Genomic DNA, 27355 nt, shown 5'->3' on the forward strand with positions numbered 1-27355 from the left:
CCTTCCTTCTCTCTGCTATAGAGGGTGTGGATAGAGAGGTTTTATGGGGAGCAGACTGCTGAGTACCATAGTGTCTGATTGGGATAAGACCATGAAAGACGCTCAGATCACAGGCTAATGTCCTGATGGAGAAAATTATTCAGGCCAAGAGTCCTTTTATGTGTCTCTCTCATTTAGATAAGATTAAATGGAAGGAACTCGTCTGACTCCCTCCCTATGATGTGGCAACGTTTGATCTCTGTCTCACTCACCATTAGTCAGGTGATGGGCAGGGTTTCTTTTAGCTTGTGAGGCTGTTAGATCCAATTCAAGTTTCAACATCTGATGGCACAGTTGGGATGATTTTCTGATGTTTTGAGGAGTTACTTTTGTTTCACGCAGAAGTGGATGCGTTGTAATATGTTTGTGTGTGTTAACAGGCACGTCTTCCAGCCTCATTAGACCAAACTGCCTCGAGTAAATTACACCATGCATTCCACTACTCCTGTGCTGTTCCTCATTTAGCCACAAGATGGAGCCACTACTTTGTCTATAGCACTCATTGAGGCAGAGGAATGCTGTGGGAAAGCAGATGAAGTCAGTGAGGGTCAAGGATCATACAAAACAGCTTTGGTGATTAGTCTACATGTCCACTCCATCTTCTTATATGTCAATTAGAGTTCAAAGGAGAGAGATAATGATAAAGACATGAGGGGGGAAATGGATTGTGTGGGTTGGTTTTGACATGTTAACTTGGTAATCAGTACTGTTAGGGTCAGGTTCACTGCTAAAGTTTAGTTGAAGTGCATGTGGTTTAGGCTTTATCTCTTTGTATGTGGCTGTGCTCTCTGTTTTCTATACTATAAGCTCTCATAGCCTCTCTTTTAGGCCTCTTTTTCTCTTTTCTCTGTTCTTATTTTTCTTCTTGTCTGTCTCTGACTTCTGCCTTCCATCTGTGTTTTTCACCCACATGTGAAAACTTTTAACCCCCCCCCTTCCACTCTTCTTCCCCTGTTTTTTTTTTCCCCTCTGAGTAAGTGCGACAATAACATTGTCCTTGCAGTTGCAGGAGCCAGCCGTTGATGTTGGTGTAAACGCCCCACGTCTCTCCCTCATAGGCCAGAATGTTTCCACTGATCTTCCAGCCTCCAGGTGCTGTGGGGTTATGTTGGAGGGTGTGCGGGGGCAGAGGGATGTTTGTGTCCCAAGGTCAGACTGCTTTCCTGAGAGTGCCCGAGGCTGAGACCTGGGCCCTCTGGCTATGCACCTGGAGGTCAGTCTTGGGTATGGATGTCAGGCTGCTTTAATCAACCAAGCTGCAGCTTCTGAGGCTCTACATGGTGTTCTCATTTTCTTCTGTGTGTGTGCGCGTGTGTGTAGCTCTGGCCGGACTTGCCACTGCTTTGATCTCTGGGCCTCAGACTCCAGACACATCTGATTCAATTATCCTCATCCACCTGTTGACTTAGAGGCCCAAGATTGTGAAGCTTTGGCCCCTTTATCCAAGTTTCACAGCTGCATGTGTTTGTGCATGTGCATGCTGGTGTGCGTGTCTCTGTGTGCATGCACAGGAGAACACAAACCTTGAAGTCTGCAGGCTTTGGAACTTTTGATTGTAATTAATTTTACATTAGTGAAACTATATTAAATCTCTAACAGTGTTGCTGTGATCAGTATTGGTCTTCCAGTGACATATAAATAATTTTACTTACTGAAGGACGTCTGTCACTCCCGAGCCAATGTATTGATGCCTCAACTGTTGCAAGACTTTACTGCCCTCCCATTGTAACTGATGTGAAAACTAGTGCATCAGTGCTTTGGTGGTGCTCATGTCAATTCATGCATTTATAACACATAATTTACAACACAGGGCATCCCACTGAGAGACTTCCACAACCGTACATGTACAGAAGCACAATGTAATTATTCAGTTTGGTTATACGGGGCTCCAGAACTGAATTAAACATCTAACTTAGATCCCTGATCCATGACACACACAGCACATACACTCAAGGAAATGATTGCACACAACCACATAAATGTTGTGGAAAATGTCATAGCGTCTATGCGTGTATGTTTAGGGAACCATTCAGTCCATTACAATCAATGGTGATGCAATATCTAAGCATCTGAGGAGAATAATTAAATTTTGCAGAATTTCAGGGGCACAGATAGGAGACTGGTTGTTGCAACATTCATTAAATTTATCAGTCTTAAATAGTACCTAGAGCCATTGCAGCCAACAATCCACATGATACTATCAAGAACCAGACAAAGAAATAACTGAGCCACACTTATAAATATTAGTTATATATAAATAGTGACAAGGTAGAATAACGTGCTTCCACAGATATCCTCCTGTTTTATATTCAGCAGTCTTTCTGGAGACCTCACAGCAATAGCCCATTCCTCCATGAGATAACACTGCCTGTAACAAATGAGGTTCAAAATTTTCAATACCAGGAATGCTAAACAAATTACATGGGAGGAAAAGAGCGCCGATAGGCTTCAAACTGAAAGTGTGAAACAGTGCCCTCTAGAACATAATGTTACATCGCTATTGGATGACTGATATTTTTTCTTCGTTGTTGTTCTACATCTTCCTGTCTTCTCTAACATCTTCATTTAATTAGCATTGGTGGGCCATTAGTGGCTTGTGTTCCTGGTCTTAATGAGATTGTGAGCTCAGCTATGCCTTTAAGTGTGTGTCTCTGTGTGTGTGGTTGTGAACGTGTGTCAGAGATAAAAAGGGGAAGTGAGAATGAGAAGTGTGTGTGTGCAAGTGTGCCAATGAATATAAGTAGTTTCCCTGTTAAGCTGCTTTTTAAACCATGATGGACGTGATGAGGGACAGTGATTGAGGTGTATGATTATAAAAAGATTGAACAAGCCATAGACTGGTGCCATGTGGGCTGTGCATGAAAACAGACTGATGTATAGCAGAGATGTTTATTGTTCAGATGGGATGAAATGCAGACCACAAACCATGCAACCAGTGCCAGATGTTGATCTGTGCAAATAGCAAGGCACTCTGCCTACGCAAGCACATTCATATGCAAACAGAAAGACAAGAGAAGACTCCAGAGATGTGCACACACACATCCTATAGGTTAACTTATCACACATTTCTTTCTGTTCTTCTCTCACTATACCTCTGTCAGGAGAAGGCTGTATGAGGAGAAGACCCCACCACGACCCACAGCCTCCAGTCCACTCAAACCTTCACCCAGACATGACGCCAGAAGGGTTAGTTCAACACTGCACTTCACACTGTCAGCCGCACCTCTGGACTTCCCTGGCATATTTGTCTTAAGATTCAACAAGTAGGGTTTTTTTAGATTTCTACATCACTGCAAGGTAGCTGTGATGACACATTGAAATATTAAGAGCAAACCTGCTGGTGCCAGTAAAAATAGTAGCCACAGTGTTTTTGCTTTCTTCTTTAATGCGGACCAATTTGGAAATTCCTGGTCTAATTTCCCCATGAAGTCGGAGGAAATTCCCAGAACTCATAAGTTATTGGTTCAAGGAACAGAAATGTGGCTAATTTGACAGAAACGTACACTCAGCTGCCAGTTTATTAGATACATCTAAGCAAATGCAGTCGAATGCAACAGCACTGCAAAAAAAAAATAAAAAAACACGAAGGTTATAACGTTCCGATTTTGTTGAAACTGTTTTAGAGCGGTGTTGATTCAACTGTATGCGTGTTGGTGCTGTTCAGTTCTTTTGCATTACTGAATTTTTTTGTGTGAGTCTTTGCTGATATAGTCCAAAATGTACTAACTGAATTGTATGTTTTAGCACCGATGTCATAGTACTGTACTGAACTACATTATATTGAGTGGTGTTTCTAATACTCTCACTATAATCTCTCAAAATAATGCAATCCAGTATAACATCACCTTTAGCTGTGACGTCAATAAAAAACATACAATTGAATTTACAGATTTCCAACATTGTCAACAAAAACAAAACTCCACGTTTCATAGAGACAGAGGATTTGGCAGAGCTGTTGTATTTGTTTGCATTAGATTGCACAGGTCTACATAATAAAGTAGCCACAGAGTGTTTATGTTCATGGTACAAGTCAATGTACAATTCCTTGGCACAACTGCGAGTACATCTGTGACCAAAACCATTTGAGGCCATTCATACTTATCAGTGTTCAACACAATGTGTTGAATTCCTGGTGTGATACAGAGACTGTGACACGCAGCTTTGAACTGCCAGTGACCCGCATACTTAGCATTCCTAGATATTGAAATGAAACGTTTACTCTGTTTGTTCGAGTGTGAGGCTCTGGGACCTTAATGCCTTTTTAATCAGAAGGGGCATTTAATCCTGAGCTATTCCATTGAGCCATTTCTCTGTGTCAGTGCAGTTCCACAGAGGTACACCCTAGGTCCACACTCCACCAGATCCTAATCAAATTCAACAACTCTCCTTTCCCTATCACTCTCTCAACTTTATTTGATATTTCCCCTATTTCAGCCTTGCTGCCCAACCTCAACTTGAGTAAACTGATCTTGTATCAACAGAACCCCTGGAAGCATTTGAATTATACTGTATAAAACAAATCCGGAGGCCCGTTGTAACAAAAGGCCGGGGAAAACAAGAATGACAGGCAGTGTAGCTGCATATGCCCCTCTTGTGGAATTTACTGCGTGACGGAAATGATGTGGAACTGCCAAACATCTGGAGTGCTGTATGTGAGAGGGAGGAGAGTGAGGGAGAAAAGGGTGGTTAGATGGAGATAACGAGGGAGTAGAACGCTGTTTGTATGGGAGGAGAACACATGTGGGTGTACTGTATATCTGTTAGCTTTTAAAGAACCTTTTTGTTGTTGCTGAGACAAGAATTATATTGTGTCAAAATAATAACCTCCATCACTGTCTGTTGTTCTCTTCCACAGGCCAAACTGCCAATCAACGCTGTCAGAAATCATTTAAATTCCCTCCTCTAATTTATAACACCCCTCCCTTAACTTCCATTTTGTTTCTGCTGTTTATGCATTCTTTCCCTCCCCCTGTTTCCTCATCAGGTGGAGGGGGGGCTGAAGGCAGATATGTCTCCCGATGACAGTGACCTGGAGGCTCGTCTCAACAGCTGGAACCTGGGGGTGAGTCCAGGGGCATGCCTTGAGCTTCTTGGTTACATACAGCTGTCAACATGCTGCAGCTTATCTACAGTGACAGTGACTCTGAATGTATGAGCTCATGAGGAAATCTAAATCCAAATGATAGCCGAAATGATGCTGAGTTCGTTGTATTGCTTACACACTGCGGAACAAATGGTAAAAAAAAAATCCCTTTCACCTATGTCCTCTTGAAACCACTTCCTTTAGGCACCTCAGTGCTATTGTAGGACGTGAGGGTAGGATGAGGAGTGGAAGAAGGGTTGTGTAAACTGAGCATTTGAAGATGTGTGCATCTCTCTTATCTTTTCTGTCTGGAGTGCACCAGGCCAGGGCTTGATAAGCACTCTGCCCTCATGTTTTTTTATTCCCTATCTCCTCACCTGCATGACCCTGAGTCTCTCTTTTTCTTTTTCGTTTTCTTGTCACCTTTGTCATTGCTCCCACATTACTTACACACTGATGTTTTTCACAGAGCAGCCCCTCTCTTTCTATTTTCCCTTCTCTTTCTCTGTTTCTCTCTGCTCTGCCGTTCAGTCTTTCGCCCTCTTTCTGTCCATCCAGCTTTCCCTGACTCTGTCCACGCTGCTCTCCCTCTCTCTTTCAATACTTGGGTAATCTGAGGTCTCTATCAGCAGACGTGAAGCCGTGCACTGCTCCGCTCTGCACTCCTCTGTGTTGAGACGCTGATAAGATGCATTGCTTGGCAACGCTCCCCCAAGCCTGCATCTTTCAACTCAACAGATGTTCCTTCACACACACACACACACACACACACACACACACACACACACACACACACACACACACACACACACACACACACACACACACACACACAAACCCCCTTTAAGTTTATAGAAGTTTCATAGATGCACTGCTTCAAAGCGCCAAGCTCCTACGAAATTTCAGCACAACTGAGCGTCGCTCTATCCAGCACCATCTTTAGCTTTGCTTTAGATGTTCTGAGGCAGTCCATATCGGTTTGTTCATTTCACCTCTAATGTAATGAAGCTGCAGTAGTCAGCATGGTGGCCATACTGGACTGTAAACAGCAGATTGCTTGAGACTCAGATTGGACTTCCTTTACGATACACAAAGCCTGAGTCAGCTGGACTATCATTTGTTTCATCTTTCAGTTGGTCTGTGGCTTGTGTGTTGGAGTTAGAGTAGAGTCAGGCACAGTGTACGCTGACCTGCCTGTAAAGAACAAAAAACATGCGTTGTGTAAAAACTTGACCTATTTTTTTTCACACAATAAAGAATTTAATGGTAGTCCCAGCCGCCTGGCCGTCCATTGTCTGTAGATAGATGGGTGTGCTTACGGCTTGCTCAACTCTGGTCCGAAACTAGGAAGCCATCAATCACAGTATGTTTGTTTGGCCGGAGAGCCCGGCCTTGTGATGTGGAGTGTCGTTCCTCTTCTGTGTCCATCCATCCATCCACGTCAGGTTCCAATGACACAGGATGCCGTGCCAGCTGTGAGGCTGGGCAAACATTCGCTCACAGGAGCATGGTGTGTGTGGGCATGCAGCAAATGAACGCACACACAGAGAAGGGCATGAGCATACACGTGTGCAGCAAACCCAAGTTTAGTATCACACTGTGCCAGCATTACACCACAGCATTTAGTCTACATGTCTTCCTTGCCCTGTGGGCTGTGCTCAATCAAATCTGATGACTGGCTGTCTGTGGGTATAAAAAGAAATCCCATTCTTGTTTTCAGCCTGGGCACTAGTTTAGAAGGATATGGATTGATTCATTCATTTGGCCAGTGCCAAATTTAAGTAGCAATTCATCACACATCATGGCACTCACTACTGGTGTAGCTCTGCACTGACTGTGCTGAGGGGTCTGTTCTTGTGCGAGTGTCTTGTGTCTTTCTGTCTGATTGTAGTCAAGCCGGATGTCTCCTTTTGTTGAGGGGTTACAATATGTCAGATAATAAAACGTCTGACCTGTTTTTACCTGCATCACGCAGACTTAGTCAGGAGGTAGACCTGCTTTCATCTATTTCACCTGTCACTGGCTCACCCTGAAGCAACAGATTGTGACTGTAACTATTCTAGTCCCAAGCTCTGAGGTTCTTTCAGGTTCTGTTCTCTCATCTCTCATTCATTCTGGATTGGCTTCGTATGGTTTGTGCCACCTCACAACATTAAATCCTTTTTTTTTTTTTTAAACCACTGAATGAGTCCCACACTACCCTCCTCTCCCTCCTCTTCTTCTTCCTCCTCCTCATCCTCTTCCTCTTTGTTGTCCTCCTTCATCCCCATGTTGAAGAGATTAGCAAAAGAACTGTTTACTGGGCGTCATTGCTGTCGTCTCCAAAGTCAGCTCTACTTGAGCTTTGAAAGGCCATGATCTTGCTGCTAGTTGGCAGCCCCTACAGACAGCCCCAGTGCATAAGAGAGAAATGCTATATGATACTTAGTTCACAGGAAAGTAATGGGGTCATAAACAAACGTCAAATAGTGGAAGGAAAATAGCAGGTTGTCAACACAGATTTGTTTTGCACTTTGGTTACAGTTAGTGAGCTGTATTGATGTAATGCTGTAGTGTCACTTAGACCGTGACCCTTTAACTTTCAGGTGGTTTAGCGGCTCGCTCTCTTTTCCGTCTTTTGTGTTTCACATTATAATCAAAGAACATGGCGTGTCAGTGTTTGGCAAGGATGTGTACACATTTGTCTCCGTCTGATGGTAAACGGACCAGCGATAGCTTACAGATTAGTGGTCCTGAGTGTTGACAAAAGGACTGTGTCAGGACAGCAAAGAATGGCTGAGAGCGGAAACAGAGCCGGCCACACACACAATGCCTTGAAGTACCCTGACGCATTCTGTCTTTCTAAACAGACAAGAGTTGACGGAAGAGAATCAAGCCACAGCACCGGGCTTTTGATGTGCTCCCCACATTGTTTATGTCAAACTGAGGGTTGATGTTAGATTCTGGTAGTAGTAAGGCTTTGTTAGGAGAGGAAGAAGAGAAAGAGAGGTCTAAAGTTTTTCTGTTGACTCTTTCAGATTGAAAACCCCAGGTATTTGCGAGAGAAACCCATTCCCTTGTCTCCGGTAAGTTGGCCGGGGGTCCCTTGTGGTTTATGTATTGTTACATAGACAAAAGTGTTGACTTTGAACTTTGCAGTCACCCTGTCAACTAATCTCTTTCCCCTTTATCTCTGTAGATTTTCAAGTCGAGCATTGGAAGGAACAGCACCATGGCTGACGATCAGGGCCCACCGTGTGTACAGAGCAAGGAGGTATGCACCTAAGAGCAAATCCCAACTGTACCTGAAAGCTTCTTTGTATGATAAATATCAGAATTCTTTTATTATTCTGATACCATCTCTTTGGCAGTACATGATATTTAAGAGACTGCCCTTCATATCCATTCCAGTAAGCCCAGATCCCTGCTACTCCCTCTTCAGTGATGCTCAGTATTTCTGTAGAAGCAAGTGTTGAACACATACAAAGGTTGAAGATCCGTTGACTGCATTATGACATTAGACACCCCCACAGCCATGTACAAACATCCTTGTGCATAGTTTGTATTGTTGAAATGGCCGAGGCGAGCGTTCCTCATAGGAGACAAAAATAATGCCAGCTCGCAGTGATGACAGTTTTTTCCTTATGTGGAATTAAGCTGAAAATCCCATTCTGAAAGCATGCTTTGAAGTCTCCTCTGCCCCTCCCCTCCTCTCCAGAACCACCACTCATTCCCCCCACCATCCGCCTTTACTCGCACTGTTAAATATAAAACTGAGCATGACTTGGCTGTAATAGCCAGCTTTTCATGTCTGTTTGGGGGAAAGTGCTTCAAGTGAGTTAGATCGGCTTCACCGGGAGAGGGCAGAGAATGGAGGAAGAAAGGATGGAAAGAAAGGGAAAGGAAGAGACACATACTCACATGATGGACAAGAATGGTCTTGCATATTGACCTGTCATAACAAAGCTCAACTAGTCACTGCTAAAAGAGGATTTGCATGCATGGGCACACACTCTTGGACACGTCCACCCAGTCAGGCGGTCTACCTGTGGGCTGATATTGAATGTAGCAACACCAATACGAAAACATTAAAGCAATGTCCCATGCTGTTTGATCCTGCCTCAGACTAGCTGACTGGCTCCATACAGCTGTGTGTGGTGGGAATATAAATTTATCACATCTCAGAAGACCATATTTAACTCCCATACCAACTTTACTTTGATAAACACAGTTACCAGTTTATTAGGTACACCGTACAATCTACAAGAATACAAAGCTGATATAATAAAGCTGATATGGTTCAGTTTATGTTAACACTGAGTCAGAGGCTTGCTGACTACTAGCCACGGCAGCATCTGGGTAGTATTGTTTTTACCTCGTGAGTTTCACCAGAGGAGAGTTTGAGTGCTGTGGCTGGTATGACTCTTTGTCTGTGGACAGATTTTGTCTACACACTTACAGGTGTGTAGTTGTGGTTCAACCTAATAATGTAGTAATGACTACTCAGTACTCATAGGTCAAAATATCAGTCTTGAGTTCAACTCTATGGTCATTTATTAGGCTCTGTTCGTTGTATTTTTGTATTTGATTGCATTATATCAATGTGTAATTCGGTTCCCCTCCTGTAAGTAGTATGGTGGTAAGTATAACTTGAGTCTGACACTAATATGAGTGTGTGTGTGTCTGTGTGTGTGTGTTTGATCTGTATGTAGTGTAGGTGGCCTTGAACCAGAGCATAAATTTTTAGGAGGGAAGCTGTAGGAAAATGTACTCTTCTGTCATTTCCACTGAGACCACAATGGTCTCAATATGGGAACCAGTTCAGGAAAGTGGCATAGAAATCCTGGGAGGGACACACCGGGAAACGAGAGGAAATTGTGCATAACTAGAGTTTCTTCTCGATGGTGCCTAAATTTGTACTGCTTGCCCACTGTAGCCAATCTGATGCACTTCTACTTCATACAGAGGCTGGTTTGTCAGTAGAATGGAAATAGAACTTTAGGGAAAAAGAAAATGTGAGCATATAAGATAGATTAGACTATAGAAAGACTATTGAAAAATATAATGTGTGTATTGGGGCCTTACCTTTTTTTCCTCCAAGGCTTGTAGAGGTCATTAACAGCCTTAACAGCACTGTTAAACATATCGCCATAAATTGTAAACATTTGGTGATCCCTTGATTTTCCATATCGCCACCATAAGAGCAAAATCCAGTACTTTGGTGTATGACCAAACCCCTGCAATCCCTTTTTTGTGCCAATACGCTAAACTAAAATGGTTGCGACAGTAAACATTTTACCTTCATGCTGACATTGTTAAAATGCCTGTTAGCATTCCAGTGTTGGAGTTCAGCTCAAAGCCCCACTGTGCCTAAGTACAGCTTCACAGAGCTGCTAGCATGGCTATAGATTCTTGGTCTTCTTTTTTCTGTTTAGCAGGAAGCTTCGGGTTCAGGGCATGTTTTTCTGCCTTGCTATGCCGAACCTTCTCTTGAACTCTGCTGCATTGTCCCAATACATCTCTGACTCCCACTGTAAGGTTCTGGGAATTCCCTTTTGACTGTACCCTTTCCCCTGCAAAATGAGAATCCTAATAGGTCTGTGGTTTATGACTTGCTATTGAAAAGCCCCCTTTTCCTTTGAGTTTTTATAATTTAAGATGTCCTCACTGATCATGTGTTTTGAGTCACCATTAGCAATTAAAAAAGCGTTAGGTGGATTTCAGGAACTCTGAACCCCACAGGATGCGGCTTTGACCACATGCACACCCACACACAGTATTTCCCTATGGAAGTAATCCAAGTCTCCAACCCCACCTTAACCATATCATCCTCAATAGCCACATTAAGCTTTCCTATAGAGCCACAGAAGGCTGGTCCAACCCTGCTATTGCGTGGCTGTCTAGGCCCAGTCAAGGAAATCAGAGTGACATCACTTCCCTTTAATCCCCAAAGCCTAGTTGAAAATTTACCCAGGTTTAAAGCGTTATACACGCCACATGTCATTAAGCTGGCGGCAGCTTAGCCAACATCTCAGTTTTCGCACCAAGCTCATCCTCACGCTAAGCTACCGACAGCATTGATAAAAATGCTGACTTCTCTTTTCCTATGGAACAATGAGTGGCAGCTGAGAAACTTCACCGCAAGCTGCCATTTCCTTGAGTCACTTAGCTTATACAGTGTGTTTGCTTATGGGTAAGTTGTGGAAAATGTCTCTCAGGAGCAGCAAAGTCCTGCTAATCCTTTAGCACACCCTAGCAGTGCTCAGCATTATGAGGGCTGGGTCTTTATTTGGAAATTCAATTAAATGGAGACTGATGAGTCAGGCTTAGCCATATGCCCGAGTCATGTGATTGCAAAAGATGGTGACAGACGATTAAAGCACTCCATCTTTCTTTTAGAGTTTGTGTGCGAGTTCAGACTATCCTCTTGGTACCTGACCCGAGGGACTGTTGGCAGCAGGCACAGCATGGTAGATGAATGTGTTAGTGTCAAGCAGTCACACTCTAATGGTCACAAGCCCCCGACTGGGGATCAGACCCTTTGCTTTCCGATGCCATAATGATGCAGTCTCTCTAATTTGTGTATCCTTTGGGATGGAGTTTGAGCTCTCAGCCTGTGATTTAGAGGGCCATAGCCTGTCTTATCTGATCGCTTTTCAAAGCTAAAAAAGAGCAAGCTAGTGAGCCTTAGTAGTTTAAAGGGGACCAGTTCTGTAGTTTGGCTTTCAAGATGGTGCTTCAGGCCGGGAGACACAAGGGACCAACAGTGTTCAGTGATGATAAAGTTACTATTTCAAGCGTTTCTGCCTTATGTCTTTGATTCTTATGTACTTGATGTATTCATATTGGCAATTTCTGGTAATAACCTGTTACTAATAACCTGTTGCTTACTCTGTATTTAGGACTACCTTTGTTTGAAACTATGAGAGTATTTTTCTCATGTGTCAGAGATTCAATTTTAGCCAAAGTTTTTATCCAACCTTACTATCTGGACAGACTACAGTAAATTAACTTCTAGTCACAGTGTGGAAATAGCATCTAGCTGCTCCTCAGTAGATAGCAGAATGCTCCACACCAACTATCCTAGAGCATCTGTGTTTACTGAGGATGAAAGACACACCAGGACATTGTACATCTCAGGCAAGACGAAGGAGATTCACAAGCACAACCTTGCTTTGTGGAACCCGAACAGTTAGCAGACGATTTGCGAACACATCCCCCTGAGGAAAAAGGCCTTGACCCTGCGCCAGTTTCGAGAGCAGAAAAAGAAACTGTTTCCGTCTTCTCCCCTCAGTCTCTTTCTCATACCCCCTCCCTCCCTCCTCCTTCTTCCCTCCCTCCCACCCTCTCATCCTTTCAAGAGCAAAGTGTCAAAAAACATGGCATCTTACAGCGCTCGCTACAACTCTGAAGAAGAGAAGAGGGGAAAAAAGCTGTACCACCCAGTCGGGCTGATTGAAGACATCTCAGAAGCCTTAGGTGTACGACATTCCTCCTCCTCCTTTCTTCACTGACGCCTTTATAAACAAGTTTCAAACACCCCTGATCTAGTTTGACAAACTTTCTCCAAAGAGCATTTGAAGAGAGGATGAGAAAATGACACCCCCACGTGTGCCTTCTTTTTTTTTTTTTTTTTTTTTTTTTTTTTTTAATTTTTTATCTATTTATTTTTTTATTTTTTGGGGTGCCGGCAGAATCGGGTCTCCACGTACTCTTCTGCTTTTCAATCACTGCCAGTGCCATCTCTCTCCTTCTATCTTTCTCTTTTGCTTTTTCCTTTCTACTCTGACAGGTCTCCTGTGGTCCCCTCAATTGCACAAGAAATGGCAGTAAATCAAGAAAAAAGACAAAGAATAAAGAGACGGAATACTTAACAGAGCTTTGTCAAGGATTCAGTGTGTAAATGTAGCTCAAGTGCAATAATGAAGAGAGGCATCTAGAAGACAGTATACAAACACGTTAACAAAATCTAAGCTCTGATCCTGAATGATTCCACCATGTCAATCCCAAAGCATGGATACACACTTTTTGCTCTAACATTCAGTATGATGCTGATATCTTTATTGTATTGGATCAATATTTATTCACTTCAGCCCTACTGTAATTAGATCATATTTTTATTTGGGACATCATCATAGTTGCTTCTCTTTGATTTATGACAAGAGAAGATCTAATGTGGTTTGACTGTGCCAAGTAAAGTCGTGGGAATTTTCTACTTAATTGTTTTGATGACTAGAACAAACAAGAGCTAGCCTCAGGACGTGGTTAACCACTGACATGTTCACACACACAACCACACTTTCAAAGAAAGAACATTGTCACCGTGCTCCAGGGTTGATTAAAACACCAGAACAGACAGTGACTAAACATGAGTCGCGACATCAAAGCAAATGGCCAGTCGTCTTCCTGTCAAAGGTTCCCTTTGTATTTTTGAAAGAGTCACCAGAAATAGAAAAAGATTTTAAGAAACATGTGAAAACAAGTAAAGAATGAAGTTGCAAAATCTAGCAGCAAATTGAAAAATTCTAATCTGTCATTTAGTATTATTGTCTTTCTGCGGATAAATGCTGTCATGCAATGCCTTACAAGACCAGGCCTTATTTGTGAATAATATTGTAAGTTATGAGGATTATTTTCCAGTAATCACAAATGACTCATTTTCTATAGAAAAGACCATAGGCGATGGAAAAATAGATTGTAATTTTCTTGCTCAAAATAGAAGACTTCAGGAAGCCCTCTAGCTCAAGGAGATCTGCTTCAACATGCACACAACATCACTGAACTTTTGATCCTCTGAAAACAGTGGGTTGAAATCAAAATAGCCACTCACCCCCTGTTTACCTGCAATGTGTCTGCGCAAGTACATGTACACAAGCACACAGGCTTTCACTTTGTTGTTCTTCCTATGAACTGACTGAAGATTTTATCATAAACAGACACACACACAGGGTTGACTACATCTCAGCTTCACACTTGTTTTTGAAGCTCTGTGCATGGATAAATGTTTTTAAATGTTAATGTGCTTTATTTCATCATCAGCTGCAAGACGGGACACAGTGTATCTTCTTTCATCTAGATTTATATTATCTTTGTTATCCTGTCACTCTATATGATTTTTTTCAAAGCATATCTCTAAAAATAATTCCACAGAGCTCAATGTTTAACTTCCTAGAACATAATATGTTGCTCATATTGCCTTGTAATAAATAAGACATCATTCCTCGAACAGACTTCATTTCATACCTGAGAAGAAAAACTGAATCACTAAAGAATTAAAAGTAGTTCATGGTGTTACACATATGACATTTGGTTTTCTGTGTGTTTCCAGATTGAGATGAAGATTAAAGTACTGGAGTCCAAGCACCAGGAGGAGAAACTAAAGATGCAGCAGAGACATGATGCAGATGTTGAGAAAGTAAGAATCCACACTGAAAGGTGATAAACACTGCCATCACCACCTACCGTGGTGGATGGATATCTCACTATTTCTGACAATAGTGTGTAGAGTTTGCAAAAAGGTAAATGTCCAGTTGTACTTGTAAAGTGATGAACATGGACAACTTTTTAAGAGCTAAATATTGATATGTCACATTTGAATATGAAATCATACTCTTGTGATCACAAATGCCCAGAAACAAGACAATGTGAGAGCTTATCTCACATTAATTCACTTAACATCAAGTAGCACTTTATAGCCTGTGGTGCATGTAGAGCACTGATTTGACCTTTGCATGTTTGCATTGCTTCTGGAGAAGGATGTCCAGGCAGAGTCTGCATGGTCCTGTTCAGAACAACTACTTCTTTTCTTTGGTTGCATTTGCCAAGAAATTTTACTTTGCTTTTCAGTCACTTCATCTCAAGCAAGGCAAGTATATAGAACCTAAACTAGGCTGGTCCCGGAGTGATGTTCACTGTATGACAGAGTCTTTATAGTTACCAGTTTATATTAAGAAATAACACATAAAAGGAGTTATGAATGAGTTGAGAATGTCTTCTGGGTAAACTGGACAGGAAGGTCTTTTAACTTGAGTGCTCATGAAAACTAGTTAATCTGGGTTACAATACCCATCATTGACTCTTGATTCCATTTGGTGGCTAATGAAAAGGAAAGGGAACGAGTCTGTCCTCTTCTCATCGCCCCATCGCACAAATAATCATCCCTTCAAAGCTCTTTGTCAGCTGGTGAAAATAGCAGTAAAGCTGGTTTATTTCACACTAGGTGCCCATCAGTTAGGCTTCAGATCAAGCACCTGGGATCTGTCACGTCCTCGGTATGACTTTCCTTTGCTGCCACAGAAGCTTTTAATAAAACAGAAAAAACACTCCAATTTTCTTTCCACTTTAAGATGCCCATGGCTTCTTTGTGTTTGACAAGAGACAGGATGACAGCTAGCTCTCTCTCCCTCTCTCTCTCTCTCTTTAATTACATACAGATTGCGAGTTATGTCCAATTTAATTTCCTCAGAATTTTACCCAGTATTCCCTCTAATGGCTTCAAAGGGGAGTGATTCTGGGGCGCACTCTAACGAGCCTGATGGAAGGTGGGCAAGCTAAGATTTCGTTTTAATTAGTGTCCTTATGAATAATGTATAGGCCTCCTGAAAGGCTACTGGTCATTGTCCCCCTGCTTGAAATGGAGAGGGTAATGAGAGAACAGGCCAGAGTGTTGTACGCTAACGGTTTTGGATCAGCAGTGTGTGTAGTTCTGAAACATTTAATAACCTCAGGTGAAGAAACACATCTATATGTTCGTTTTCTTAACATGCAAATGATCTGAGATTAACAGCAGACCACACCAGGAAACATTAGAGGGTCACCTTTAATTGTGTTTTGTTTGGGATCAAATTAAGTGTTGTTAAATTTGTTTCTGTTTCTCTCCATGAACAGAACGTGTACTCATGTTCCAACTACAGATTTTGTAGGTGTGTTTTCTTCCCCAGTTCAGTCCTCTTTACTCTATTAAGTGATGGTATTGGTTAAAGCCGTGGACATCCAAGCTGGATTCCCCCTGCATTAGGATGGCTTATAAAAGCCTGAAATGGACACTCTAAAAGCTGTCATTTCCCACCATCTAGTGCACTCTCCCTGGTTCTGACATTGTGTCACTGCCTTGTTTGGTGGACCCCTAAAAAGACAACAGTCTCTCTGGGGTGTTGAAATGGCAAAAATTGGGCATCCCTAAATGTTTTGTGAACCTTGCTCCAGCCGACCCATCCTTCTTTCATCTCCCCCATCCCATTCACACAGAGGATGACAGGCTTGGCGACTAAGTGCACTTGGCAGAACAAAATACTAGAGAGATGAAGTCTTGCTGGCTTTGGGACAGTTTTTTGGAAAAATTTCTCAGCCAGAAAATTGTAGCATCATCTATTGTTTGAGTGGTTTGTTTATTCTGTCTTGTTAATTTGATGGGAAATATCAGTACCATTATGAGTTACGCTTAAAAACAGGATTAAATTTATATTTTAAGTACATGATTTAATTCCACTGTGAGAGTAGAATTGGGAAAGGTGATGCTAGGACAGTTGACTACACACATCTTTCCTATGCGGTGAACAAAAGTCTGGGTTGTAGTGCAATTTTACAGTAAACTGCGTGGGAAGAAAACCACCTTTGTGAATTTGTTTTGAAACGGTTTGAAAATGTGCTTTCTGCCACACTGGGCAGCAGACACATCCTTCCTTCCATAATATACACATACACTATTTGTGAATTATGCAGCTGAGCCAAAACACCTTCTTCCTCGACATGGAGAGTGCTAGACCGTCAATTTATACTGGAGCTCCAAATTCTCCATGGTCTCATTTAACTAATTGCACACAGATGGCAGCAGCAAGCAGATGCAGTTGCCTCACCACACCTCTGCACAGGTGGTTCACTCAGTCATCATTTCGCTCAGTTAATCCCACAGTTTCTTTAGGATTAGATATGCATGAGGAAAATGTAGTCTTGTCAGGTCATACAGTGAATTATGCATACAAAATGTTTCATGTCCTTATAAATAACCCAGTCTTTAATTTTTTGATTATATTTATTTGAGATAAACTAGTTCACATGATCGAAGGGGGTAATTTAAAAGATTAAAAAACCTGCATTTTGTGTTTGTCAGGTTGGGCTGTTTTATTTGTTGTTAGTACTATTTCTGTCTGTTTTAATTGACACTCAATTTAAATCTACTCAGTGAAGTTTTCTTGTAAATAAATGAATGTTTACATTCTGTATACCTTTCCTCAAAGCTGTGAATCCGGCATTGTTTACTTTTAAGTTTACTTCCTAGTAGACTTTTTCTTCAAGTGGTTAAATATTTCGTGTAAAACTCAGTTGTTAGCTTTTGGTTGATAGCCATGATAGTTACTGGTGAGAGTAAAAAGCTTTAAGAAAGAAACTTTAATAAGAACCATCATAATATATGCAAAGTATCAATTTTCTCAGTGGTAAAAACACTGAATCTTCTCCAGTATGTGTTTAAAAACAATCTCACACTCCTTCCTTAGATTCTGAACCGAAAGAATGGTGAGATTGAGGAGATGAAGAGCATGTACCGGGCCAAGCAAAAGGAATCGGATGAGATGATCCGTAAGCTGGAGAAGAAAGGTGAGAGGTCACAAGAATTCAGGGTTAACTGGGAGGATGTTTATACTAGTGTCTCTGAACACTCAGAGTAAAAAGCCCAAAAAGATGCAGTTCCACAAGAGACTGCAGTGGTGTAGAGTGATGTTCTCCAGCTGTGCTGCTCAATCCAAAGTTTAATCACATAATGTGAGCTTTTTTCTTCATGCTTAATTTTCTCCTCCCTGTTCCTCTCCTACTCCTGTCCTCTCTGCTCTTTCATCTGTCTCAAAAAGATTTTGATGAGAAACATATACACTTGGCAAAGAGAGACGCGCTACTGGCCATTAGATAGAAGCAATGTCTTTACTGACATTGATTTACTGACAGCACAACAATGAGCATGAGTATATGTGTCTGAATGTGTGGACATCTACGTACATACCCTGAGGCAGGGCCTGACTGCTCTGTGCGTATGTGTGTGTGCTCTCCCACAGTTCAAAGTCTGCTGCGGGAATCCCAGGTCATCTGCGAGAGCAAAGAGAAGCAGATTGCTGAGCTGAAGAAGATGTCGGATCAGAGCGCCGACTCCCTGAAAAACGAGTGGGAGAAGAAGGTATGAGGAAAAGTTGAAGGGCTAGGATATTCTGCAGCCCGACCCCCTGTAAGAAGCCCTGAGCCACAGGAAGACTGTTTGATAGCATGAGACCAGCACCACTTCACTGCAAGCAGCCAGACCCTGCTGTACTGTTATATATATATAAAAAATCCTTATTCTTTCATGCTGTGCTGAAAGCATTAATTTTTTAGTGCTTAAAAATTAATGCTCTCTGTCCTGGGTAAATTGTGTTTTCACTCTTGATAGCACTAGCTTATCTCGCTGCTGGGGTTCAGTAAGATCCTAATAAAATTTCCACTGATCTCTTCAGGGTCACTTAGTGTGTGATGAGCAACCTTGTGAAACAGTTTTCCTCAAATGTAATTAAAAAACCTACGCAGCCATATAAATGACATTTATTCCCCTTGAGTAGGTGATATGTAACACGTCTAAAGAAATTGATTCCATGAAAAGAACTGATAATAGAAACACAAGTAGCAAGCAGAGCACCATGGAAACACAGAAGAGAAAAGATCTATGACTGAAATGGTGTCATCCTCTGCCTTTCCAGCTGCATGCTGCTGTGACAGAGATGGAGCAGGAGAAGATTGAATTGCAGAAGAAACACACCGAGAACATCCAAGAGCTGCTGGAGGACACCAACCTTAGACTGGCCAGGATGGAGACTGAGTATAATGCTCGATCACAGGCTACTGTGAGTACAGGAACAGGCGTGTGTGTCTGTGTGTGTGTGTAGTATGTTTACTCTAGTACTCTACTTAAGTACAGTTTTGCAGTACCATTTTATGCTTTCACTTTTACTTCACTACTTTTCTGAGGGGATATTGTACTTTTTTCTCCACTACATTTTTCTGACAGCTACAATTGCTAGTTATTTTTTTAATTAAGATTTTACAGTGAAAAAACCATATGATGAGTTTATAAAATGCAATGCATGGTTAAAGATTTAACCAGTGGTGTCCAACCTTTTTGATTTGTGACCTCTCATAAAAAAGCAACGTCTGCTTAGGGGACATTGCCATGTTTCAGATGCCCATCAGTTGTTAGCGCTTACACCAAAAGGGAATAAATACATAATGAAAAGGTTTAGATTTAATTTAGATATTGATCTTTGTGAGTTAAACTTTCATTTTGTCGCCACATCACATTATTTAAAGGCACTGAAAACCTTTCACATGGGAGACTCCAAATGGCATCATTTAATTTTAATTTTAACTCTACTCTGACTTTGTGTGACATGATTTGACTTTGGTTTGTTATAATCATGTTAATTTAATCTGTTTGTGATCCTCACTTTATACTAAAGGGAGTGCAGCTTTTGGAGATTTATCCTTTACAGCAGCAGGAGATTCAAGTGTTCCGACACTTCGTGTGGGCAGGTTATTTTCTGTACCCAACACCAGACTTTCACTGGAACAAACATGATTCTGGGTGACAAGATGGGTGTATTTTTTTTGCATAAAACCTTTGCCTTGTTTAGCTCTAAGTGTATACGTCTGTCATATCTCTAATTATAAAATAGTGGCCACTTTATGCCTCAAATGAAAGGAGGCAAGAATGACTCTCATATCTTATATGTGTCACGCTTACAAGGATCTTTGATCCAAGTGTGTATTAAAACATACTCATGGCAGTGGTCATGCTTGAAGATGTACTTGCACACATACATACACACACCTCCCACAGCCACTTTTTCTGTTTCTTTGATGTCATATGAAAGTACTTTGGTTTTAAGTGGGATCACGCACATTTCATTAGTGGGGATCATCAACACCAGAGGCCCGTTGAATGCAGTATTTCAGAAATAGTATTGTTATCAGTATCAGCATTCATGGGCTGTCATACGCATCACACATATACACATATTGCTCCTGGCCTTAATCTGTCAGCAGGCTCATATTTAAAAGGCATCAAACACTGGACAGTGCGGGGCTGGTGGTAAGGCCCCTATTTTAATAATTAAAGACAGACGAGGCCCCAGAGAATGAAAAGAACCCTCTGTCGTTTTAAATTAGCTGCTGTCCTGCCGTGAGTTTGGGCTGACCTACTCACACACCTAGGATAGGATGTTCAAAAAGACTTTATCTCAGGTGAGTTATTATAGCACTCGTGGCATGATTGCTGTCTCTGAGCTTTATGCTTTAGGGTCAAGGTTGTCTTGTGTTTTTAATGTGTCTTTCTCTGTTTACTTGTTATTTATAGGAGTAAAGAAATGTTAAGATATCAGCCAGAAGACCTGAGTGTATCCAGTGCACAGACATTTTGTGCTTGTAAATTACTGAGTCCTACACAGTTTTGAATGTGTAGCCATGAGCATCCAGTTTGTACAGTAAATGACACTATGGGCTCATCTGTTTTAGGCCTCTACTACTCCTGTACTCACTATGGGGGGGGGGTGGGGGGTGGAAATGCCAATAAAAGTTCATACCCAGGACACAATGTGAAAAGTTCACTCAGTACACATGTAACGCATGCAAGCCAAGACAAACCCAGATTGATGATTCATGCTCATTCAAATACAGCACACTGGATCAGGTTTAATAACAGTGAAACGAAGAATGTTCATCTTCCCATCGCTACCTAGTTGGATTTTTATCCAGAGCAGATCAGAGATCTCACAAGGGGCTTTCAGATATGTCAGATGATGTTATTTTTGGACCTTACCTATGCACAGGGCAGAACAGATAGAATAACCGAGTAGGTGTTTGAAAATAAAGACGAGCCGGTATCTGCCTCGGTTTTGCACCAGCCAAATGACTGTAGTTCATGCATGTCCATATCCATATGAATGATAATGGAGATGTTGTGTAGTTGTTAGTGATGCTCTAGTAGCAATATCTTTCTCATTTGTACTGCTGATATTTCGCTGATTGTTTAGACAGTATTTTGTTATCGTTTGTTTCAAGGAGTTTGTCACATATCTGTAATAATAGCACCAGAATAGTTAATAACACTTAAATTACTTAAGTCTGCAATGCCTTATACAAATACGTAATCATATTTAACATTTAAAAATATCTCTTGGAAAAACAGGGCTTTTCATGTGCTTTTTTGGGTTTGTGAAAGTTCCTCTTTTGCTGTGTTATGGGCAGTGTTGAACTTGTTGACCATTTCATACTCCCACATTGAGCAATCACTCTTATCTAACCACTGAAAAGATGCAGGGTTTCAGATGATGCATTGGTCTCTGCAGGTTTAGTGTTTCTAACTGTCACTGTGCAACATACTGCAAGTTTCAGGCTTAAACTGACCCAGTAACAAGTTTAGAGTTGCCATCAATGAATGGGCCACATTGCCCACAATACACACACGACATAGCATTCCATTCGTACCACAGCCAAAGGTACTGCGTTAGCCACCGTACTTTTTTGTATGTTTTTTTTAAGTAATCAGCTTTGGATTACTAGTACTTCATCTTTGGAACACAGTAACACCTAAATGAATTGTGATGTGCGTTTCATCTTCAGTGCGCATGTGATGGAAGTGCAGGCAGTGAGAGACCGACGGAGCCAATGAAGAAGAAAACATACTACTTTCAGCCACAATGGCTAACACAGTACTCGTGCCGGAGGGGCACCAAAACAACCTAATGATCATCATGCACTTGCACGGGAATGCAAACACGAAAAACTTTAACTTAAGCACACTCTCAAAATATGGTCGCAGTCGGTCCACTGTGTATTCTGTCTTCATTTCTTGTGGCTTATGCGAGACTTTTTCCTCCACTTACTGCTGTCTCTCTAACACTAGTGTTTGAAAGACAACATGCATGCATGCACACAGCCTGACAAGCCTGACAATCCTCAGGAGATGAGTGATGCAGGCCTCCAGTCACTGGCCTTAGTTCTGACACTCAAACTGTAAAAGGTCATCACTCACTCTGTATGAATTTTTTGTTACAAAAATTCCTTTTTTTTTTTTTCCTCCATCTTCAAAGACTTTATCACTTCTAAATCTCTGAAGGGGAACAGAGCTCATAATGTGGCGTGTGTAGTCTGCGCTTAACACCTAGTAATTCTCTTCCAAATTACCTAATTAGGGGACATCATTTGCTCCCACTGAGTGTGTCCAGGTGTACCCAGTCCAGCTTCAGTATGGAGAGGTGCTTCTTCTCATCTCCTGCCAGAAAGCTAAGTGTCAGCACGCGCCCTAGCACAACAGGGGCCCCTTGTTCCTTTTCTCAGTGCCCTACACTGCTAACACAAAGACAAAAAACTCTCTCACCAGCCTTGCTGGGTGCTGCTGCTCTCATACTTTTTCAAACACACTGCTCCCTCCTTCCTCTCCCATCATTCCACCTTCTGTCATCGCCAGACTCTGTCATCATCTAGATCTACTAGCACGCTCCATCTTTAATCAGTGCCCCGTCATCGCCTCTATCAGCCTGCCCACACTGCATTCCATGTTGTCATATGCACACTCACACACACACACACACACACACTTGCACATGCTGGGGGACAGTATGCAGAGAGGGGACATTTCATCGACACGGTTCCGGAAGAAGCTGTCTGCATCAGTTGGACTTTGATCTTTTTTTTTTATTGAAAATCAGAAACCTCAAACAACAACACTGAAATAACTCTCTCCTAAGCTTGGCAGTAATGGAATTTATTAGTGTATGGTGGAGTAAAATTTATTCAGTTCATTCAGGCTTTTGGAAAGTGAGTCCATAAGTTCCAAGAATGCGGTTGGGTTTTCTTGTGCATAACCATCCATACACTGTAACGTCCCCAGTTTGAGTCTGGCTGGGGACCTTTGTAGCATGTGTTTTCCCATCTCTCTCCTCCTGCTTTCCTGCTATCTCCCTGCTGTCAACTATAAATAAAAGCACAAAAATATCTTAAATCTTTCTCCTTAAATTAAACCTTCATCATTTTCTACCTCAAAACATTTGCATAGCCCATCTTTCCGGAAACCATTTTTAAGTTTACTGTGCCGTTATTGCCACATTGCTGCCTTTTACAGAACATTGCCACCAACAACTCCTAAAATTTGGAATGTTGTGAAACCAATACAACAACTGATTTCCATACTGTACTATACTACTATACTACATACTACAAAGTAGGGTACCATGGTTTCCAAATGGGAGAATTACGTTTTAAGACTGTATTGCCATGATGACTAGATGAACAATACGGACAGAAATAATTTAACTTGATCGTTCCCTGTGTAGCAGTGAAAGGGCTTCTGCTGGTTTGACCTTTGGTGCAGTTTGTATAGAGAAGATATTTTTAGTTTTTGATGACTTACAGCTTTCTGTGTACCCATGTGATCCAGGAGCAAACGGTGCGTGAGCTGGAGCTACGGGTGAAACAGCAGTCAGTGGAGGTGGAAAAGGGCAACGCACTGCGTCAGAAGGTGACACAGGAGAAGGCCCAGTTGGAGATACACATTGCATCAATCAGCACTGAACTTCAGGAGGCCAACAGAAGGTCTGGAACTGTCTGACATGTCAAATGAGAGAGCAATAAAATTGGGAAGAAATGTACAGTGGTGAAGAGGATACAAATGTTCTTACCTGTACACATATACTGTTAATTTGGAGAGCTAATCAAATCTGCGTGCAGACATCCCATTACTAGCTGGTTAAAATGCACTTAATTTTAACAAAGCTGCTTGAGAACTTGTTTTCAAATAACATGTTCCTATCAGAGGTGAAGGTAACACAAAGGGAAGATAAAGTGACTCATTTAATTATTTAACTGGGAAGTTGGAACAGGTCAGTGTCTGAATCAAGCTCTTAACTGTCCTCAGGACCACAGTGCTGCAAAAGGAGAAGGAGCAGCAGGGTGAGCAGTACGAGCAGACCGTGAAGAAGCTCCAAGCCAAACATGAGACTGACCTGAGCCACTTACATCAGGAACATGCTCTGTCTGCTGCTAAGGTCCACATTACCCCATCTCCTCCACTCATCTCTCACTACCTGCTTGCTAAATCTGTTGTTAAGTACAAAATACAAAACCTTTTACCAAATTTAGCCTTTTTTTTTTTTTTTTTCTTCTCTGTTTCCCTCGTCCAGGCCTCTGAGGTTATAGAAGACTTGGAGAAAACTGTAGCTCATCTCAAACAGCAGCTGCAGGACAGTGAACATCGAAGACACCAGCAAGTCAGGGTATGTTGTGGTTGGTGGAGGTGTGAGTGTATTTTTATGTGCATATGTGTACACGCCTTGGTGTTTGCATGTATAACTCATCTGTACACTAACAGTATGCATCTCTTCTGTTGTGACTGCAGTAAAACCAGTGTGTCTGAGTTAGGCTTTCACACAATACATTGTTTATGTGCAAACGTGTCACAGTATTTAATATTATCTCACTTGTTCTTTCTTTCAGGATCAAGAGATGAAGTTTCAACAAGAAAAAGATGAACTACAGATCAACTGTGAGAGAAAGGTAGTGTGTAACTAGCGCCTTCAGAAAAACCGATCCACTGAGCTCCATAGCTTCTGTCGTGGCATTAAAACAGCCCTGGACAAAGTGATTACGGTCAAGCAGAGATCAAAGCACGGAGTCACATGTTCCTTTTGGTTCCCCTTACTTTTAGATTTTATGTCTGGTCTCGTAAAGTTAGAGCTGTGATTAACAGGTAGATGTAAGATTGGACAAAGAGATGAAGGAGGATGGGAATTTTATAATTTAGCTGAAGAGTTATCAAGCAAAGAAAGTTGAGAATGGGTGTCGTAAGCAAATCCAAATAAACTTACTGAGTCACTCTGCAAAAGAGGACGTTTAAAAGGGACATTTTTCTGTCTGAAGCGTGCACTGTCAGTGTACCCAGGCCTACACTTAATTGCACCCAGTTCTTTACTTTTGAGGGACCCTCTTCAAAGCCATAGTGCATAGTCATAAACCATAGAGTACAGAGTCCATTGTTAATGATTTGAGTTGGTCCAGACCAGGCCAGACTTCTTGGTTGAAGATCAGATTTAAAGACTGTACTGCACCTGGGTCATCTTCAAAGTGCCACAATTCCATTGTGTGTGTTGGTGGCAGACTGGCATACCCAGAGACGGGCCCCTTTGTCTCATACATCTGCAAGAACTTAACAGGCCTCTGTGCACTTTCAGGGTCAGGGAGAATTGAAATTAAACTTCTCTAAAAGAAAGTTTGGTTTTGAAGTCTTTGTGTTTTCTTCAAACATAGTCTGTTTTTTATATATTTTTTTATTCCGTCCTTGTAATCAACCTGCATCTTTTTCCACCTTTCATTTTTTCTTTTTTCTTTCTACAAGATGACATGAGATGAAAACAGCGAAAGAACGAGGAGTCAGTTGTTCATTTTCCTTTCTGTTTCTGCTGGAAACATTCCTCTTTCCACGTTAGTAGATCTCTAAATGAGACACATGAAGGAGGCCAGAGTATGGTATCTGGACATATGGCTGCCATAGATCCAGAGTGAGAGGCCCTCTGTGCAGGCAGATAGGCTCAGATGGTACTTTTGATGGGGTGATAGAGAGAAGAGACGAGACCAGATGAACAAGGTCACAGACGGGAGAGTTTTGTTGAGTGGTGTTTGATGGCGTCTGCTGTTGCACTCACTTAAACTTCTCTCTCTCCCCCTCTCTCCCTCTCTCCCTCCCTCCCTCCCTCCCTCGTTTACTCTCCCTTTCTCTCTCTCACACACTCTTTCAGCTTTTAGCAATCCACAGCGAGGTGGAGAAGGAGAAATCAGAGGCTAAGAGGAAGATAGCCAAACTAGAAGATGCACTCAGGTACAGTGAGAAGGGCCAATCCAAAAGTGTTATTTGTTCCATGAACTGTATTAAATTCAAGTGTTATCATGTCAGTGCAAAATCTGAATTAGTATTCAGATTTATTTAGTGCTGATCGTAAAGTTTAAACCCCAAGACACTGTAAATTAGAACACTGCTTTAGACTGTGGAGACTTAAACTATCGGTCTAATCCAATCCTGCTGCTGCACTTTTATTAACGTCTCCTCCTTGATATTATCTTTGGTATGAAGAATTGCAGCGGTGTTGTTTTTTTTCCCCAAAAAACAAGATGCTTTCACCAACAGCTTTCTGATGGCTTGCATTTTGGAAACACCGCCCAATGTTAGGGTTCATAGTCCTAGTCTGAATACAAATATCTTCACTGATATACACCATATATTCTGACTTATCTCATAATTTACACATTAATCAAATGAATGAGCTCAAAACAAAATCTGTTTCTGTAAAATCTGACTGTGTGTGTGTGTGTGTGTGGTCCTTAACTCCTGGCCAAGTGTTGAACACAACGATATAAGGCACACCATCAGCTTGTCAGCCAGTGTGAGTGTGTGTGTGTGTTTTGCAGATGTGTGCAGTTGACATAGATAGTAGCAAGCTGGACCAATGGATCCTACAGATAGAACAGACTGGTAGACAGTCAGACACGAGGTGTGTGTGTGTGTGTGTGTGTGTGTGTGTGTGTGTGTGTGTGTGTGTGTGTGTGTGTGTGTGTGTGTGTGTGTGTGTGTGTGTGTGTGTGTGTGTGTGTGTGTGTGTTAGCGTGCAAATGCGATACTGCACAAACCTGATCATAAACTAATAATATCAAAACATAAACACAGTGATAGTGCCCAGGGTTGTTTGACAGGTATGTGGACAAATTTTCTACTTTATTAGTGTTTGTACTGAAATTTACCCCCTTTGGTCAGGAAATTTCCAACATATATCATGTTAGTGAAGCATGATATTTATTTTACAATTATTAGTTTCACACATTTTAGCCTTGACTTGGTGGCTTCAAACTGTGTTAGAGAGTTGTTTATGTCTACTGACTTAAGTCTTTGATCATAAGAGCAGTGTGTATGAATTCTGATTTAAGGTGGAGTTTGGCTTTAATAAGCCAATCCTTGCACGCTCTCTTTGATCTTTTTTATAACTCTGAGTAGCACTGTTAGATTTGAGAGACTGGAAACTGTGAGGAGAAGTCTTACAGATCAGAGCTTCAAATGTAACAGGCATTTGTGTTGTCTGGAAGAAAACTACCAAACCTAATCCTACTATAAATCAAATGGTCCCTACAATAATAAACTGAGAGACAAATGAGAAAAATGCTACTAGCTTTTGACAGACATAATGTTACACTTAATGT

At 41.6% G+C, this 27355-nt stretch overlaps 1 protein-coding gene across 1 annotated transcript in view; it reads left to right on the top strand.

Moving 5' to 3' along the window:
- cep112 (centrosomal protein 112) overlaps positions 1 to 27355 on the top strand; it is a 92777-nt gene that overhangs the window by 3694 nt on the left and 61728 nt on the right. Inside the window, exons 5-17 of the mRNA XM_041062754.1 lie at positions 3141 to 3225; positions 5024 to 5101; positions 8140 to 8187; positions 8301 to 8375; positions 14430 to 14516; positions 17596 to 17695; positions 18148 to 18266; positions 18820 to 18963; positions 23553 to 23707; positions 24030 to 24159; positions 24295 to 24387; positions 24608 to 24667; positions 25906 to 25985. Of these exons, the coding sequence (XP_040918688.1) occupies positions 3141 to 3225; positions 5024 to 5101; positions 8140 to 8187; positions 8301 to 8375; positions 14430 to 14516; positions 17596 to 17695; positions 18148 to 18266; positions 18820 to 18963; positions 23553 to 23707; positions 24030 to 24159; positions 24295 to 24387; positions 24608 to 24667; positions 25906 to 25985 (1254 nt within the window). The remainder of the gene's footprint in view (positions 1 to 3140; positions 3226 to 5023; positions 5102 to 8139; positions 8188 to 8300; positions 8376 to 14429; positions 14517 to 17595; positions 17696 to 18147; positions 18267 to 18819; positions 18964 to 23552; positions 23708 to 24029; positions 24160 to 24294; positions 24388 to 24607; positions 24668 to 25905; positions 25986 to 27355) is intronic.

The sequence above is a fragment of the Toxotes jaculatrix genome, chromosome 18 (assembly GCF_017976425.1).
Source record: "Toxotes jaculatrix isolate fToxJac2 chromosome 18, fToxJac2.pri, whole genome shotgun sequence".
NCBI lineage: Eukaryota > Metazoa > Chordata > Actinopteri > Toxotidae > Toxotes > Toxotes jaculatrix.